General features: G+C 41.9%; 2 protein-coding genes across 8 annotated transcripts in view; one reads left to right on the top strand and one right to left on the bottom strand.

The window, feature by feature from the left end:
• LOC311254393 (uncharacterized protein) overlaps positions 1 to 17437 on the bottom strand; it is an 82459-nt gene that overhangs the window by 51321 nt on the left and 13701 nt on the right. Inside the window, exon 4 of one of the 3 annotated variants that reach the window (XM_084348129.1) lies at positions 15839 to 15927. The exons of 1 other annotated variant lie outside the window; for it this stretch is intronic. The gene's annotated coding sequence lies outside the window, so the exon portion shown is untranslated. Of the gene's footprint in view, positions 1 to 15838; positions 15928 to 16377; positions 16428 to 17437 lie in introns of those variants that run through there. One more of the 3 variants, XM_084348130.1, reaches the window with a different exon arrangement.
• LOC311254390 (NACHT, LRR and PYD domains-containing protein 12-like) lies at positions 251 to 17378 on the top strand. 5 transcript variants are annotated; one of them, XR_014622248.1, is made up of 16 exons: positions 251 to 702; positions 3528 to 3671; positions 3946 to 4065; positions 4301 to 4420; positions 5034 to 5266; positions 5679 to 7467; positions 8913 to 9086; positions 9715 to 9840; positions 9952 to 10119; positions 11607 to 11783; positions 11985 to 12158; positions 12982 to 13155; positions 14013 to 14186; positions 14639 to 14812; positions 15234 to 15974; positions 17175 to 17378. XR_014622248.1 is itself a non-coding variant. In XM_084348124.1 (16 exons), exons 1-16 carry the CDS (start codon positions 671 to 673, stop codon positions 15650 to 15652), a joined length of 3963 nt encoding a protein of 1320 aa, XP_084204250.1. In that variant the 5' UTR covers positions 251 to 670; the 3' UTR covers positions 15653 to 17378. The 5 variants fall into 5 exon arrangements, 4 of the variants coding, with proteins under 4 accessions (XP_084204250.1, XP_084204249.1, XP_084204248.1 ...); XM_084348124.1 differs by having other exon boundaries at positions 15234 to 15407; positions 15643 to 17378; XM_084348123.1 differs by adding an exon at positions 1642 to 1750 and having other exon boundaries at positions 15234 to 17378.

The following is a 17437-nucleotide window of genomic DNA, read 5'->3' as shown; positions in this document are numbered from 1 at the left end:
TGTATTTCTATTAATGGTGGGTTTGTTCTTTTATTTCATAAATGCACCAGAACATGGCATCATTGAAATGGACATGCAACGTTCAAGTACCTTACACTGTCAGCACAAGTGGCCCCCTGCAGAGTTGCCACATCATATACATGAATGTTCATTTAGGCCTTTTAATAGTCTTGATAGACTAAGTCAGACTTTCTAGGCTGCGTTACCTTCACATATGTTTTGAGATGTTCTTGTGATGTTACAGGTTGCTGACACCTGCCCTCACTTCTGGTGAGAAGTCATCCTCTCCCTTCTGATATTCATCCTGACTCCTGGAGCAGTGTGAGATACATGTCTGGACTCTGCTATGAACCATTATCTACGGCCGACACAGGTGTGTGTGCGTCACAGGTGGATCTGGGCCTCCGCCGCAGCTGACCGACCTCACGCTGACTTCAGGCTGGATGTCGACAAACTCTGCAGGCTGAACGACAGAGTGCACAGTTCTCACATCGACTTGGCGCCAGCTTAATAGCGATGTAAACAGCTGGGACCGATGGCTTTAAGCGACCATCTGAACGGAGTGTGGTGTGACAGAAATACGCGATGATATCAAGAGTCACAAGTTGACCGGGACGCTGCGCACTCACCGCCGCAGCGAACAGCTCTGCACGCCGCTCCCCGTGAACAGATGCCTCGGACTGTCCCCCCCACCAGCTGCATGTGAGTACAGACATGCACCACACAGGTATCAGACCGACAACACGCACTTTTGGACGATTTATTGACAGTTGCGTGTTTTTGGACAGGCATCGACACGGTCACCTACACTGTCACTGTGTGCTCTGCAGCGCTCGTCGGCTCGCTTCCGCCCTGCAGCTGTTGTAGTGACCACAACAATGCAGTCAGCATTAACATGTGCGCACACACACACACACACACACACACACACACACCATGCCGAGCGGACAGTGGACCCTCCTGTTCACCAGCTCGCTCATACCCAGGAGCCCAACAACCAGTTGTTCACCCTCATCAGAAGTGAACAACTCAACCATGTCTCCTTTAAATATGTAGAGGAGGATGGTGACCCCTGCTGGTTGTTTGTTGGCATGACAAAAATAACACCTCCGATCACTCTCACCTGAGTGAGTCTCAGGTTAAAATATCAAGTCAGCATTTTTTTTGTGTACAAACCATAAATGTACAACACGTCAGGTTGTTCATGTGTGTGAATGTCTGATCTCAAAAGGAAACATCAACACACACTGTGCACAAGAACGCAGCCTTCAGCTTTACTGTAAGGGAAGAAGTACGTGTGTAAAAATACTCCTAGCACAGTGTAGAAATACTGTGTTTGAAAGTCCTGTATTCATTATTTGCAGGTAAACTGAGACAAAGTTGTGTGAGTTTCTCTTATACGGAACAAAACGGATCATAATCAGTAGACACCCTTCCTGTTTTCATCCCAACGGGCCTAATGGAAGGAAATGCCAAAGTCAGATCTCCATCTAAACGTTGCTTCAGCTGTGTTCTCACGCCACCAGAACAAAAACATTAGCAGCAACATGTACTTGAGTTACAGAAACTAAAAGTCCTCAGTATGCAGAATAATGTGTATGATATTATTGGATTATAATTCTTGATGCATTAATGTTGCAGCTGGATGGTGGCAACAAGGTGCCAAGTGGGCGACTGCAGTTTGAGTCACACCACTGGATATTTTTAAGACTGGAGGCATTTCCCTCTGTGATCACGGTGACAGAGACAGGTATTTTTCAGCCACATCCTGATGTTATTTCTGTCAAGTTGACCAGAGCAGAGTATAATCACAGCGTTGTGACAAGAGAGAAATAGAAAGTTCAACCTAAACAAAGTTTCAACATAAAGAAACGTTCAGGTTTTAACTTACCTGTAGTTTTGCAGAAACATACTAATACATATACAATACTAACATGTATTCTGGTAAATGGTTTGAATTTACTGAGACTCAGAACAGGGAGGAGACCTGAAGTAAAAGTCAGTGTTCAGTCAGTCAGACTCACGTTCAGTCGACCGAGCAGAGCTGAAGTCTGAGGCAGGGTGAGTGTTGATACAACTTTTCATTATTTCTATTATTACTTAAGTTGGTATAAGTTAAGGGCAGCATGGTGATGCAGTGGTTAGGAGGTGCTGGTTGGAGACCCGGTCGGGGCAGAGCCCTTCAGTCTGCACACTCGGATCTGGTCCAGATGATATGAGACAAGTTTGAGGTGAATCGTTCACTTTCTCATAAAAGCATGAAACTTTGTTAACTTGTACAGTTTGGGGACCTGAACATTTTCAGAGATGAAGCCATCACCAGAATGTCACGTCGTGTCCATGACGGCCATTTTAATGTACAACATAACTGAGTTATGTATTTAGCTTTATTGTGATATTAATAAGTCTCACCTAGCTTCTCAGATCCTTTTTTTCTCATAATGTAACTGAATTCAGTATGAACTGTTCACCTGAACAGTTTATGACACTCTGGCAGCAAGGCTGGGGTGGGGGCACCAGCTGTGGTAAATAATGAACTATTTTCTGGTGTTATTAATGTCTATTGACGATATATTGACTTTGTATTGATGATATATTGATGTTGTATTGATGATATAGGCCATAGTGTGAACACAGATGTGGCTATAATAATTGTCAGCTGTCTGTCTTATGTACTGAAAGTATTCACACAATCCAAACAGTGAAACCACACAGAAATAGATACATCGAACACTGTAGAAACACTGTAGGTGAAACACAATTTATTTATTTTTAACATTTTATATGGGTATGGGTAGGTGGGTACTAGCTGTAAGAGGCTAAATGCAGTTGGGATGATGCTGCGTTCAAGGCAACTTGGAAATATGGGATAATCCGCATCCCATATTGATTCAAAACGGGACACAATATTAAATGTAAAATACGGGACGATTCCGTATTTTACGTTATGGGTGGCCACTGTAATCATTGTGATCCTCGACCATCGAAACATCGGGGTAGACATCACCTTTTCTGTGTTATCATGTTTGGTTCAGTAGATGTGATGCAAAATACATATTTAGTTATGACGGGAAGTAAAATGGCCGCTATATGCTGTTTTTGCGATGGCTCAATTTCTGAAAATGTTCAGGTCCCCAGACTGCACTAGTGTACCAAGTGTCATGCGAAAAAAACCATTGACTTTTTCATAAAAGCATATCACCTGGACTGTGGGTTCTCACCGGGTGCTCTGGCTTCCTCCCACAATCAAAAGACATGCAAGTGAGGTTAATCTGTCACTCTAGATTGCCCATAGGCATACATGTGAGCGTGAATGGTTGCTTGTCCCTATATGTCAGCCATGTGATGAACTGGCGACTTGTCCAGGATGTACCCCGCCGCTCGCCCAATGTCGGTTGGTATCGGCTCCAGCCCCCGTGACCCTGCAAAGGACTGTGGACTGTAGGGGAAAGACATTTTAGACTGAACTTAACGGTTTTGCTGTACTGTGTGTGTTTATCAGTCAGTGTCACTGTTTCACCTCTCAGACTGACTTCAGATAAGATGATGAGTAGTGAGGAGGAGGAGGACAGAGCAGAGTCTCCAGTACCCAGCTGTGTGTCTATGAAGAGTGACTGGTCCAAAGATGAACCTCTAGCCTTCAGAAATGAACCTGGACCCTCAGACACAAAGTAAGAACTGATGCAGACTCATTTTCAGTTATCTGTCTATGCCATGTTTTGTTTTTTTGTTATTTTCCAGTTTCCCCCCATAAATTTTGTGTAATGAAATTTCTACTAAAATGTAATGGTTCACTAAAATTTGACAAATGTTTTGTGATGGGGACAAAGAAATCATTCGTCCCATATGCCTATTAGTATTTAGAGCTTCAGAAATGGTTTTGTCTTTGAAGAATTTATGAAAGATTCACATGATAAAAAATGAAAAGATTTTTGGTGTTTGCAGCCTTCAGTCCAACAGACAGAGAGCAGAGTCTCCAGTCTACAGCTGTGTGTCTATGAGGAGTGACTGGTCCAAAGATGAACCTCCAGCCTTCAGAAATGAACCTGGCCCCTTAGACACAACGTAAGAACTGAGACTGTTTTGGTTTTTGTTATCTTCCTTTTTTCCCTGTTAATTTTGTGTAATAGTGAAATAAAACTTCTACTAAAATGTAATGGTTCACTAAAATTTGACACAAATGTTATGTGATAGGGACAAAGAAATCCTTCGTCCCATTTGCCTCTTAAAACGGTTTTGTCTTTGAAGAATTTATCCAGGATTCACATGATATCAATGAAAACATTTTTGGTGTTTGCAGAGTTCAGTCCAACAGACAGAGAGCAGAGTTTCCAGTACCCAGCTGTCTGTCTATGAAGAGTGACTGGTCCAAAGATGAACCTCCAGCCTTCAGTAATGAACCTGGACCCTCAGACACAAAGTAAGAACTGAGACTGACTCATTTTCAGTTACGTCAGCCGATGCCAGGTTTTACTTTTTTGATTATTTGTTGTGTTTGAAAAATAAAATTTCTACTGAAATGCAACTGTTGACTCAAATAAGTATGTAAAATGGCATTTTAGTGGTGCGTAGAGAGAGAGTCCAGCAGGTTTGTCTGGACTGCTCTTCTGATCAACCTTTGTAAAGACCACAGATCAAACAATTTAGGAGGCAGAACGGCCGATAACAATCTGTGGCTGATCAGTCAGAGCATCTTTACTCTTAACAGTAGTTCAAACCTATCTAAGTCAAGCAAAGCTGCCCAATGTGACTGTTAAACAGTAAACGTCATAATCAGCTCTCTTTAATTAAAGACTTTAGCTGTGAAGTAGCTGCAAAGTGTTGAGTTGTAGTCTGTTAGCAAACTACAGGCAAACCACTAAACTTCAAGATAAAAAGGACAGTCGTATTCACAACAGACTCAATGTTAAATTCGAACAGTAGAGTAATTACCTTTTTACTGTGATCATCTGAGCTTCCAAACTGTGTCCTGCCCTATTAATATGTTTCAACAATTGATAAATCATTTTAGTGATTAAAAAATGTCTTCACAGAAAGAGGAAGAGTCATGTTTCTAAGGAGGAGCAGCCGTCCTGCTGTCTTCTGTGTCTGGGCGTCCTGAAGGATCCGGTCTCTACCAGCGGTGGACACTGGCTCTGCAGACAGTGCATCACCTCATACTGGGACCATTTTGCTTCATCAGGAGACGTCTTCGGTCTTCAGTCTGAACAGAGATCCAGAACGAGAGCTGGACTGCCGAGAGCCGGGCAGACCACCACTGTACAAAGTAAGACTGTCCATCCGTCTGCTGATTTCATCATGTCTAATGATATTGTATCATCTACACATGCAGTATGTACAGAAAGAGTATGTAAAGAGTAACGAGGGGTCTGGTATAAGTTAAACACTGCCTGTTCAGTTTTCATCGTAATTCATCGCAATACATCCAGGTATCCTGACCTCTCTTCAGTAACGAGTTGAACCCTGAAGCGACCAAACAAACATCAGAGCAGTTCACTGCTGCCATCAGTTTCCAGGCTATGGTAGATGGCAAATTAGCAAGTGTGTTGAAGAACATTAAACAGCTTTAAAAAACTCACCCTGCTAATATCAACATTGATTTGTTTTTGTATTCAGAATGAAAATAGCCACCAAATCTCAAAGTCTTCTTTAGTCGCACATTTCTTCTTCTTTTTCAGTGGATGTTGGTCTGCAGGAGGTTTTAGATGAACACAAGATCAGTCTGAGGAGGAGATGTGAACGTGTGACTGAAGGAAGTGATAAAACAGGAAGTGGAACCCTCCTCAACAGGATCTACACTGAGCTCTACATCACAGAGGGACAGAGTGAAGAGGTTAATACCCAACATGAGGTGAGACAGCTAGAGACAGCTTCCAAGAAGAAGACCTTCAGTGAAACTCCAATCAAGTGCTGCGACATCTTTAAAGCCTCACCTGACCAACAGGGACACATCAGAGTCGTTTTGACGAACGGTGTTGCTGGCATCGGAAAAACCTTCTCAGTGCAGAAGTTCACTCTGGACTGGGCAGAGGGCTCCGAAAACCAACATGTCCATCTGCTGGTTCTGCTCTCGTTCAGGGAGCTGAACCTGATCAGAGATGAGCAGTTCAGTCTTCTCAGGCTGCTCCATGTTTTCCATCCAACATTACAGAAGGTGACAGCAGAAAAGCTCGCTGTCTGTCAGCTTCTGTTCATCTTTGACGGCCTGGATGAAAGCAGACTTTCACTGGATTTCAAGAACCATGAGGTCGTGTCTGATGTCACACAGAAGTCATCAGTCAGCGCGCTGCTGACAAACCTCATCGAGGGGAAGCTGCTTCCTCTTGCTCTCGTCTGGATAACTTCCCGACCTGCAGCGGCCAATCAGATCCCTCCTTCACGTGTCGACAGGGTAACAGAAGTACGAGGCTTCACTGACGCCCAGAAGGAGGAGTACTTCAGGAGGAGGTTCAGTGATAAAGATCTGTCCAGCAGAGTCATCTCACACATCAAGACCTCCAGGAGCCTCCACATCATGTGTCTGATCCCAGTCTTCTGCTGGATCACTGCTACAGTTCTGGAGCACATGTTGACTACAGACCAGAGAGGAGAGCTGCCCAAGACCCTGACTGACATGTACTCACACTTCCTGCTGGTTCAGACAAAGAGGAAGAAGCAGAAGTACGATGAGGGACGTGAGACGAGTCCACAGGAGCTGACGGAGGCTGACAGGGAAGTTCTTCTGAAGCTGGGGAAGCTGGCGTTTGAACATCTGTGGACAGGAAACATCATGTTCTACCAAGAAGACCTGGAGCAGTGTGGTCTTGATGTCACAGAGGCCTCGGTGTACTCAGGAGTTTGTACAGAGATCTTCAGAAGAGAGAGTGTGATCTTCCAGAAAACAGTCTACTGCTTTGTTCATCTGAGCGTTCAGGAGTTTCTGGCTGCAGTCTACATGTTCCACTGTCACACCAACAGGAACACAGAGGTGGTGGAGGACTTCCTGGGAGGATGGAGTGACTCTTCCCTGGATGTCTTCCTGAGCAGCGCCATGCAGAAATCCCTCAAAAGTAAAAATGGTCACCTAGACCTGTTTGTTCGCTTCCTTCATGGCCTCTCTCTGGAGTCCAACCAGAGACTCTTAGCAGGCCTGCTGGGTCAGACAGACAACAGTCCAGAAATCATCCAGAGAACCATCAACAACCTGAAGGAGATGAACAGTGATGATGTCTCTCCTGACAGAAGCATCAACATCTTCCACTGTCTGACGGAGATGAACGACCGCTCAGTCCATCAGGAGATCCAAGAATTCCTGAAGTCAGAGAACAGATCGAAGAAGGAACTCTCTGTGTTCAACTGCTCAGCTCTGGCCTACATGCTGCAGATGTCAGAGGAGGTTCTGGAGGAGTTAGACCTGAACAAGTACAACGCATCAAAGGAGGGACGACTGAGACTGATCCCTGCTGTGAGGAACTGCAGAAAGGCTCTGTAAGTCCAGATTAATGTTTAAGTAAGGCTGAAGTCTCAAGTGTTTGAGTAAATATATACATGTTATACACATGCACACTATTAAACTGAAAGGAGGATGAAGAATGAGGTGGAGAGTTACTTTGAACAGCTGGAAGTATAGTGCAAAGTGAAACCTGTTGAAAAAACAACGACTTGTCTACTGCCAGAGAAGAAGCATGACCTTTGGCTAAACAACAGAAACTGGCTTCTATTGCAGGACATGGTTGTGGAGAGGTGTTAGGAGTAAAGAAGCTCGTCTCTGTGTATATTGTGGAGAAGATGTTACTTATGTCCACAGTTGACTCACCCTCAGTATAGAGAAAATACCCACGAAGCGTGATAGGATAGGAATCTATGCCGCTCTTGCAGAGGTAGACTTTGTTTCCAGTACAGCTGACATCTTGACACAACAAAAGCATCAGGTTGAGATGCAGGAGTGTCATTGCTAGTTTCCAACAGACACAGATGTCATTTTCACACCCAGCACTCATGTTGTGTAAGTACTAAATATTGCCCGTCAGTGCCCACAGGCGCGTAGATCTTTCAATGACATATGGTCAGGTGCATTTTTGGGGGTCGAGGGTTGCACAGTATAATGAAGTATGTACACTGCAGTATGAATGTGAATGGCAGCTGTAAACAACACTGCTATAACTTTAAAGTGACAAGTTAACAACTTTGAAATGCTTCCTGCTGCTATGAACGTGCACACACGTCGGTCACTGAAGGGGCATTGGCAGCTGTAGGCATGGTTACTGGTAAAGTACTCATGAGAGAGTGACCGGACCAAAGCTTTGTGACTGGTATCTTATTCACGAGCGAGCACTTTCTTCCCGCTGCTGCTGTACAGTAGCTTCTTCGAACTCGCGCTGCAAAAGCAAGCACCTGGCTCCCTCAATCTGTGGCAAGAAGTGCTAGCAGCTTCCCACCCCCACCGTTTTCCTCTATCCATGCCCAGCACCATTTGTTCTCAACTCCTCACCGCACTCACATTTCTTAGCAAGACCCGCCCTACTAGGCCTCTGATTGGCTAGCACTCGTTAGTCGGCCTCTTATCATTGGTAGGTGGAACCTCCCTTTGCTTCGCTGAAGATGATAAGTTAAACCACGCCAAAAGATTTGGCACCACACCGGAGTACAGTAAGCCTTGAAGTAAGAAGCGCCTACATAGGCCAGTTCACAGCACGCGTGCACTGGGCTTGCATGAGTAGAGACGATGCTCTCGGCCATTTTAAACGTTTCCATGCTCGTAGTAATGTCACTGCAGCAAATATCGTGGCACGATAACCAGAACACAGAACATTAATCTACATTAGATCCTGACAGGTCTTGTAGGTGTATCAGGAAATGTTAAACTACAAACCATGTGATACACGATTGGCCAGATTTTATTTATTTTATCTAAATGTTATCTGTAATCACAGACTTTCTGGAGGTGGACTCTCAAAGACTCACTGTGAAGTTGTGGCCTCAGCTCTGAAGTCCAATCCCTCCCATCTGAGAGAGCTGGACCTGGGCGACAACAAGCTGGAGGATTCAGGAGTGACGCTGTTGTCAGCTGGACTGGAGAGTCCAAACTGTAGACTGAAGACTCTCAGGTCAGTTCATGTGTTTTGCACTTGTATGGTGTATATCTACCTTTAGTTGTCTTGTTTTCTGGGTTTGTCAGAACAACAGCTGACATGTCCTCACGTTATGATGCATTTAGAAAATGATGTCACTTTGTGTTCTGACTCAACTAGTAAAGAGGAGGATAAAAAATATACTATATTTTTACAAGGTTTGAGGTCACATCTAAGATTAGGAGAACATGCTTCTCATTTTGCTCAGTGTGGATTTGATCCAGTTATAAAGAGGACTGAGGAGGAAGCAGAGCTCAGTCAGTCAACTGTGTGTTGATGAAGATGAGAGCAGAAGAAGTGCTGGGACAGGTGTTAAAGAGGTGTCAAAGTTACACATTTACTGTATTTTTTTCTTTTTTCATAAAGTCATTCATGTCAAACTGACCATTGTGGATTTTTATATAAAACTTCAGTCTTAGCATTTCCAATAAATGACACATGGTTGTTATAAAATGTGAAACGTGAAAACAACACGGCTGATGTGATAATTATTTGTCTGCTCATTGATGAGGACGCAGCAATCTTGAGCTACATATCTCAAACCCGAACACATCTGATTGGATTTTAAGTTAACTTTTATCTCCATCTTTCATTCTTTCTTCAGATTGAGGAGGTGCAGGTTGTCAGAGATCAGCTGTACTTCTCTGGCCTCAGCTCTGAAGTCCAACCCCTCCCATCTGAGAGTGCTGGACCTGAGTCACAACCAGCTGCAGGATTCAGAAACGAGACGGTATGATTTTCTGCTACACATTTAAACTCTGAACACGTCTCATTGGATTATAAACTTTTGTTTATGTTTTAAAACTTTTTTTAAAATTTTTATCTACATCCTTTATTGCAGGTTTTGGGACCGCAGTTTGTCAGACCTCAGATGTGCCTGTCGGGTCAAATCTTTGAAGTCTTTTCTCTCCAATCAAAGTAAGATGAATCTGAGTCACAACGAGGATTCACTAGTGAGGCTGCTGTGTGATTATCTGAAGAGTCCACTCTGCAGACTGGAGACTCTCAGGTCAGACACCATTTATTACTTCTGTGCTCAGATCATACCAGTGTTTCACAACAGTTGTGATGTCCATCTGTAGAATATGTCACAGACATGGAGAGATTACACACAACAGGTGAAGGGCAGTTTTTTCCCTGTGCACTCTTTTTCTTTCCCCCTCCCTCGCTCTGTCAACAGGGGTAAAGAGAAAAATGACATCATCATATTTATTGATAATTATAAAAGGCAACTCCATGTAAACAGATAGGTTGTGATAGGTGCACACACACACACACACACGTCACAAGTGAGCAGCAGCAGCTCAACAACACAGCCGCCACGCACTACAGAAGCAGCCAATGTGACTCACGCTGCTTCTGTCAGCAGATATTGTATCTTCACTCAGCCGAGTGCTGAATGCATGTGTCTGTTTGCATTTAGCAACCAAATAAACAAAATCAATTCATTTAAATAATAAAACCAGAATAAAGATCCAAAACTTCCCCTCCTCACACACACTCTCTCTCTCTCTTTTTATATTTACTGAATATACAAAGATTTTATTATTACATTATTATTTAGTTTGGTTTAAATGGCTGGCCTGACACTTTTTTCTCACTATTGCTAAAAAAAATGATTTATAGTGTAATATCAGCCTACAAATTAAAGTTTGATACATATTAAAGGTGCTATATATGACTTTGGAGAAAGGTAGTTCATTGTTGAGTGTTACTGGAGGGAGTTGAGTTGGTAGTCTTATCTTCCATTTTGCAAATTACTTTGTGAGTAAGGAAACGTCCCAAATTCCTGTCCAAAAAATCAACTTTTTGTCGCCACAAATGAAGCTAGAAACTGTTCCAAGGCATCCTTTAAAACATAAATGTTGTCACACGTAGAAGTCGAAGTCCAATCTTAAGTTTATAAAAAAACTTCAAAAAGTTCTCTTACTCTTGTGATCAAAAATATTGATCTGCAGCTAAACTCTGAGGCTTTTCTGGGAAGAGCTTCAGAAATATAGCAAATTATAATCAACGTATATCAGCTTTAGGCATAAATCATCAATTTCCAGTTGAAGCACCACCCACTACTGAGTACGGATATGGATACAGATAATTTGGCTAGTTGAACAGATACAGATAGCAGAGTGCTGGTTAGCATTTTTGCACTTGTACTTCCCTCGTCTCAAAGTCAGTGGGTTTTCGGTTAAATGCCTGAAATTAGGTCTGGGGTTACCACAGCCTGAAGATATTTACATGTTCTGTTCTGCCCCATAAAATATATCATTAAATGTCCCACAATTTAATTATAAAGCGCGTACATGTCTTTATGAGCAACGTCCTGAAAAAGACTACAGAGGTTGTTGGGGACATTAAACGTCATCACAGCGAACATGACTCATCTACTCACTAGTTTGTCTTTACAGGCTGACCTCAGTTACAAACTATTCTAATTATATTATAAATATAAGTTATCAATTGATTTATTTTTATCTGCATCATTTATTCTTTATTCAGATTGAGGGGCTGCTGGTTGTCAGAGATCAGCTGTACTTCTCTGGCCTCAGCTCTGAAGTCCAACCCGTCCCATCTGAGAGAGCTGGACCTGAGTAAGAACCACATGCTGCAGGATTTAGGAGTGAAGCCGCTGTTTGAATTTCTGCAAAGTCCACACTGTAGACTGAAGACTCTGAGGTCAGTTCACTGACCGTTTCTGATGTAGATCTTTAAATAATATAAATAACATGTTTTAGCACAATAACAAAGTCACTCAACTCATTTTATTGAGAAGCTCATTGATTAGGACATAGCAGTGTTGAACTACACATTTAAAATCTGAACACATTTGACTGGCTTATAAATGGATTTTCATCTACGTTATTTATTCTTAATCAGATTAAGTCGCTGCTGGTTGTCAGAGATCAGCTGTGCTTCTCTGGCCTCAGCTCTTCAGCCCAACCCGTCCCATCTGAGAGAGCTGGATCTGAGTCACAACGAGCTGGAGGATTCAGGAGTGAAGCTGCTGTGTGATTTTCTGCACAGTCCGCAATGTAGATTGGAGACTCTCAGGTCAGTTCAATGACTCTGTTACTATTGGGTCATTCCATGCCAATTCACCCAAGCCCTCCCAGTTCATGTCAGTGGTTTACTTGGAAAAAAAACAAAAAACAATAACATGTTGAAACTCCTATGGTATTCATAGGACCTTGCAAAGTCCTATAGCTGCACTACAAATACTTTTTTTAATGTTATTTTTTGAAGTTTGGCCCTCGTAGCTAAATTTCATACTTTGAGTGACTATTTGTATGTTTATTCTCAGCCTCATCAACTGCTTATTTCTCACTGGATTGGGTTGAAATTGACCTGAACATCTAAGAAACTCCAAGGATCATTAACAACACGTATTCATTTAAAGAGTGAAATGAAGAATCCTTTTCATCCATTTTCAATACCTCCACTAGTTTTCTCTTTGTTATAATCAAATGTTGATTCTGTGTATTATTAATATAGCTCTATTACATCTAGAAGTACTTTGGCCCTACATTAAAAACTGAGTGACACAGTTCTAGTTAAATATATAATAGCTCTGGAGCTAAAAATCCAGCCCTTTTTAATTATTTGTTTTTTGACTGTAGATTTTTCTCAGAAGGATCATTTCAATTTCCTTGAAATTGCATATATATGTGTATATATATATATATATATATAATATGTTTATACATACATACATATAAAAAAAATATTACTATTACACAATAACACAATGACAAAGTCAATTGACTCATTTCAGTGAAAAGTTCATTTATTAGGACATGGTAATGATGGTGAAATCTGAACACATTTGACAGGATTACGAATACATTTTTATCTACATAATTTACTCTTTATTCAGACTGTGGAATTGCAGTTCATCAGAGATCAGCTGCGCTTCTCTGACCTCAGCTCTGAAGTCAAACCCCTCCCATCTGAGAGAGCTGGACCTGGGTAACAACTACCTGCAGGATTCAGGAGTGAAGCTGCTGTGTGATTTTCTGCAGAGTCCAAACTGTGGACTGAAGACTCTGAGGTCAGACACCATTTTTTACCTCTTTGTTGTGATTTAATGATGTGAAAGTTGTGATGGCACTAAACTGCAGACTTAAAGCTCATACTATACTCATCCTTTGTGAGTATCTTAAGGGTCCAGTGTGTAGATTTCAGGGGATTTATGGGCAGAAATATAATATAACATTTATAATTATGTTTTAATTGATGTTAAAGCACGATTGATGCTATAGCCTTATGCAGCTTGTCCTGGATGTGGCAGCACACAACGTGGCGTTTCGAGGCAGCTTGTTCAGTCTATTTTCAATTTTTGGAGCATATTTTAATACGATCTTGAATAATCCCAGGAGTCCTTAGTTTCTCTGTGGTCTCCGAGTGGAATTTCTAGGTTGGCACACATCATAGGAATGTCCAACACAACGTTAACATGTTCCCTGTTTCACTTAACAAATTAAGGGGCATCACTGTGCAGTAGGTTCAACACTGTCCCATGGCTCTGCAGTCCCTGGCTGTTCCTGTATGATGCCAGCTTAGTTAGCACAATAGCACGCAGCTTGCTAGACTCACGTTTGATGCAGGCCTCTCTAAAGGCGTTTCCAGCTTTTGTAGCCATCTTTTACAAAATTAAACTCTGTGTGCATCTCCGGAAAATGTCTATACGCTTTACAAAACATTGCATCTAGTTCTTTACTTTATTCAATCCATTTGAACTTCCTATAACAGTCGCTATTGAATGTGTGCCATTTCCCAGCTAAGACAGTAGCTGAGTATTATACCAGCTTTAGTTGAATAGCTGGTTTCTCCATGGCTGATAAGGTCCAATGGTCTTTAAAGCAGGAGCATTGTCTTCTAAAGTTACATCAATTATTCTTTTTTCAGGCTGAGTTGGTGCAGTTTATCAGAGATCAGCTGTGCTTCTCTGGCCTCAGCTCTGAAAACCAATCCCTCCCATCTGAGAGAGCTGCAGTTGAGTAACAACAATCTGCAGGATTCAGGAGTGAAGCTGCTGTGTGATTTTTTGCAGAGTCCACACTGTAGACTGGAGACTCTGAGGTGAGTTCACCAACTCTCTGTAACTATTGTAGATCTTATATGTTTAATTAATGAGTGAACCTAATTTATGCTTATTCTGTACTCACATACTGTACATAAACTTCTCCAAGCGCATATTTTCACATTTCTTGAGCTAAATTTAGTCTGCAGTCACTAAAAACTTCTGTTTCCTAATAGTAGAAAATGTCCATTGTTAGTTGTTAAAGTAAATTAAAGTTCATAATGTGTGGTTTATGATCACATCTGAATACAGAAGATCCTCTCAAATATTTGGATGAAGTCTGTCTAGAGGGCTGACATTATGATGAGCCACAAAAACAAGTCGCTCGACTCATTTTAGGGAAAAGCTCATTGATTAGGACGTAGTAATGTTGAACTACACATTTACAATCTGAACACATCCTATTTGATTATAAATGTATTTTAATCTACATAATCTATTCTATATTCAGATTGTGGGGCTGCAGTTTGTCAGAGATCAGCTGTGCTTCTCTGGCCTCAGCTCTGAACTCCAACCCGTCCCATCTGAGAGAGCTGCAGCTGGGTGACAACGAGCTGCAGGATTCGGGAGTGAAGCTGCTGTGTGCTTTTCTGCAGAGTCCACTCTGTAGACTGGAGACTCTGAAGTCAGTGCATCTACTTTGTTCTTGTACAGTTTATATCTAACACTAACCCAGGCTGCAGGATTCTGGGGTGAAGCTGTTGTGTGACTTTCTCGAGAATCCATGCTGTAGAGACTGAACTGTACCTCTGTGTTGTTGAAAGTTGTGGCGATACTAAACTGCAGCTAAAAGGCTGATAGTATACCGTATCTTAAAGGTCCAGTGTGTATGTATTTCAGAAATAACTTATTATACTGGCCACTGGTGGAGCTGGCAGAGTAAGAGGTGAAGTCACATAATCTTTATTTAAGTAGAAGCACGTCATTGAACTAGACCGTTTGGAGATTTTCTAAACCTCCTTCAGCTCTGACCAGATTATTACTGATTGAATGTATTTAAGCAGGAACATCGTCCTCTAAAGTTATGTAATGTATTCTTTATTCAGATTGTGGAGCTGTAGTTTGTCAGAGATCAGCTGTGCTTCTCTGGCCTCAGCTCTGAAGTCCAACCCCTCCCATCTGAGAGAGCTGGACCTGGGCTGGAACAAGCTGCAGGATTCAGGAGTGAAGCTGCTGTGTGATTTTCTGAAGAGTCAACACTGTAGCCTAGAGACCCTGAGGTCAGTAGAGGGATGTATTGTGTTTATTTCCACTGTGTACTTCAGTGAAATCTGCATAGTGAACAGACTTGATGTCCAAAGTGTCTGCAGGTCTGTGAGCTTCACTCCCGTGCCGCTCCACTTCTGGCCCTGCTGGTCTTCACAGTGGATGTGCTGCATCACTGACTGACAGCTGATGAAGGGAGTCTCTGTAAACACTCATTCATGACTTCTGTTTTCTCTCTTCTCTCATCAGTTGGAAATGATCTCTGTAAGGGTGGTGTGGAGCGGATCAGCTGTGTACTCATGATCCAGAGAGGTTGAATCAGCTGAGATGACCCTCAGTGCTGCGGCCTGAACTGCTCTCACTGGAGATCAGCTCCAGGGTCAGACAAAATGTCATATCCACCATCATCCCTGTGTTCCTTTGACCGGTTATCATCAGTGTATCTGGACTGCTCTGCTGCTCTATCCTTCTACACAGTCTCTGCAGACACACTGCGAATCCTCCATCTGCTCCACAATCAATCACTTGCTCCACCTGGAACATTGACGAGGGATAAAAATGTGGATTATATTGAAGCTTCAGTGAGTTACACAAACTGCTTTGTTGCAACTGAGTTACTATGTTACATTGTTTCTGTGTTTTGTTGTAGTCACTTAGAAGTTATGTCATTTGACTAGTTAGGAGGAAGCAAGTATACATGACTCCTTAATCTAGTATTTAGACCTGAATATGGTGGCGTCGCTCTTTAAATTTCAAAAACTTTCCGAAAGCCAAGGAAAGCAATTAAAAAATCTGTGACATCATTATAATGTAAAGTCTACTGGCAGACAGGGAACCTGTGGGCGGGACATGTGGGATACATGATCAGGAATTAAACCCGGACAGTAGAAATGTTTTTTTGGCCTATGCATTAGCTAACTATCTAATTCCACTATAAATGTGTGACTAACGTTACATTCATTAGTAGTTCCACTTACCGTTATTCAGTTCCCCTCTACCCTTGATATGATACAGCGTAAGAGGCAGGGAGGCCACTTAGAGAGTCAAGGGGAAAGTAAGTGGGGAATTAAATGAAATGAACTTAGCTTTGCACACTTTCAGCACAAACTATACAGATTGAGCACCAGATTTAGGCTTAGCAATACACTACCTTTTTTTTTTTTTTTTTACAAAACGTGATAAACACCCGCAGATCAACTTTAATGAGGCGTCTTCTGTGGATAATTGCATTATTACATTTCATAATTAGATGCATCAGTTTCTTATTTAGACATGCGTTTGTTTGTGATCTTTGATCCATGATTATCATAACTATTACTATTACCGTTTATGGTGTCTTGCAAAAACTGTGCACTTCTTTCCATGCATTTACAGACACTGTGATAAAAAATAAATGATACAGCTAAACAACTGCTAAAATAATCTAAATATCAACTGCAATTAGTTATGATGTTTTTCAGTATATTATCTTGCTATCAATGAGGTTTTTTTTTAAAGAAACCATTTGCTTACTAGGTGAGTTAACCTATACGCATGTGTTACGTTGATGTGTAATCTGAAATATTGATGAATGTGCACCGTTGAAGTTGGTTGCCAGTTTTTTGCACTAGCTAATGCTTGCTAATGTTGCTAACACTAGTGGACGGTAACGTTGCTAATGCTAGCTAGCTAATGTTACTGATGCTAACTCTAGTGAACGTTAGAGCAGTACAGTATACTGAGCTCATACTGTGCAACTCAACCATTTTTAATTTTTCTTTCACAAAATGGCAACTACCAAGATCACTAATGAAACCCGGATACCACGAGATACCAACGATGTCATACAGTCGGCTCACAAACCTTGTTAGAAGCTGGAACCAACTGTCAGAATGATGCAATCGATGCAGAGACACATCATAATCGAGAGTCTGCAGCTCATGTTGATTGTTGATTGTATGGCCTCAACTGGACAATAAAGTTACATCGCAACATTGCTCCCATGCTTTGAATTGTAGGTGGACATTAGGCTAATGTTACTTATGTAGGAGGTATGTCAGAGGGA

Source organism: Pagrus pagrus, assembly GCF_965226575.1.
Source record: "Pagrus pagrus genome assembly, chromosome: 3".
Taxonomy (NCBI): Eukaryota; Metazoa; Chordata; class Actinopteri; order Spariformes; family Sparidae; genus Pagrus; species Pagrus pagrus.
The sequence above is the reverse complement of the archived record's forward strand: the minus strand, read 5'-3'. Positions and strand labels throughout refer to the sequence as shown.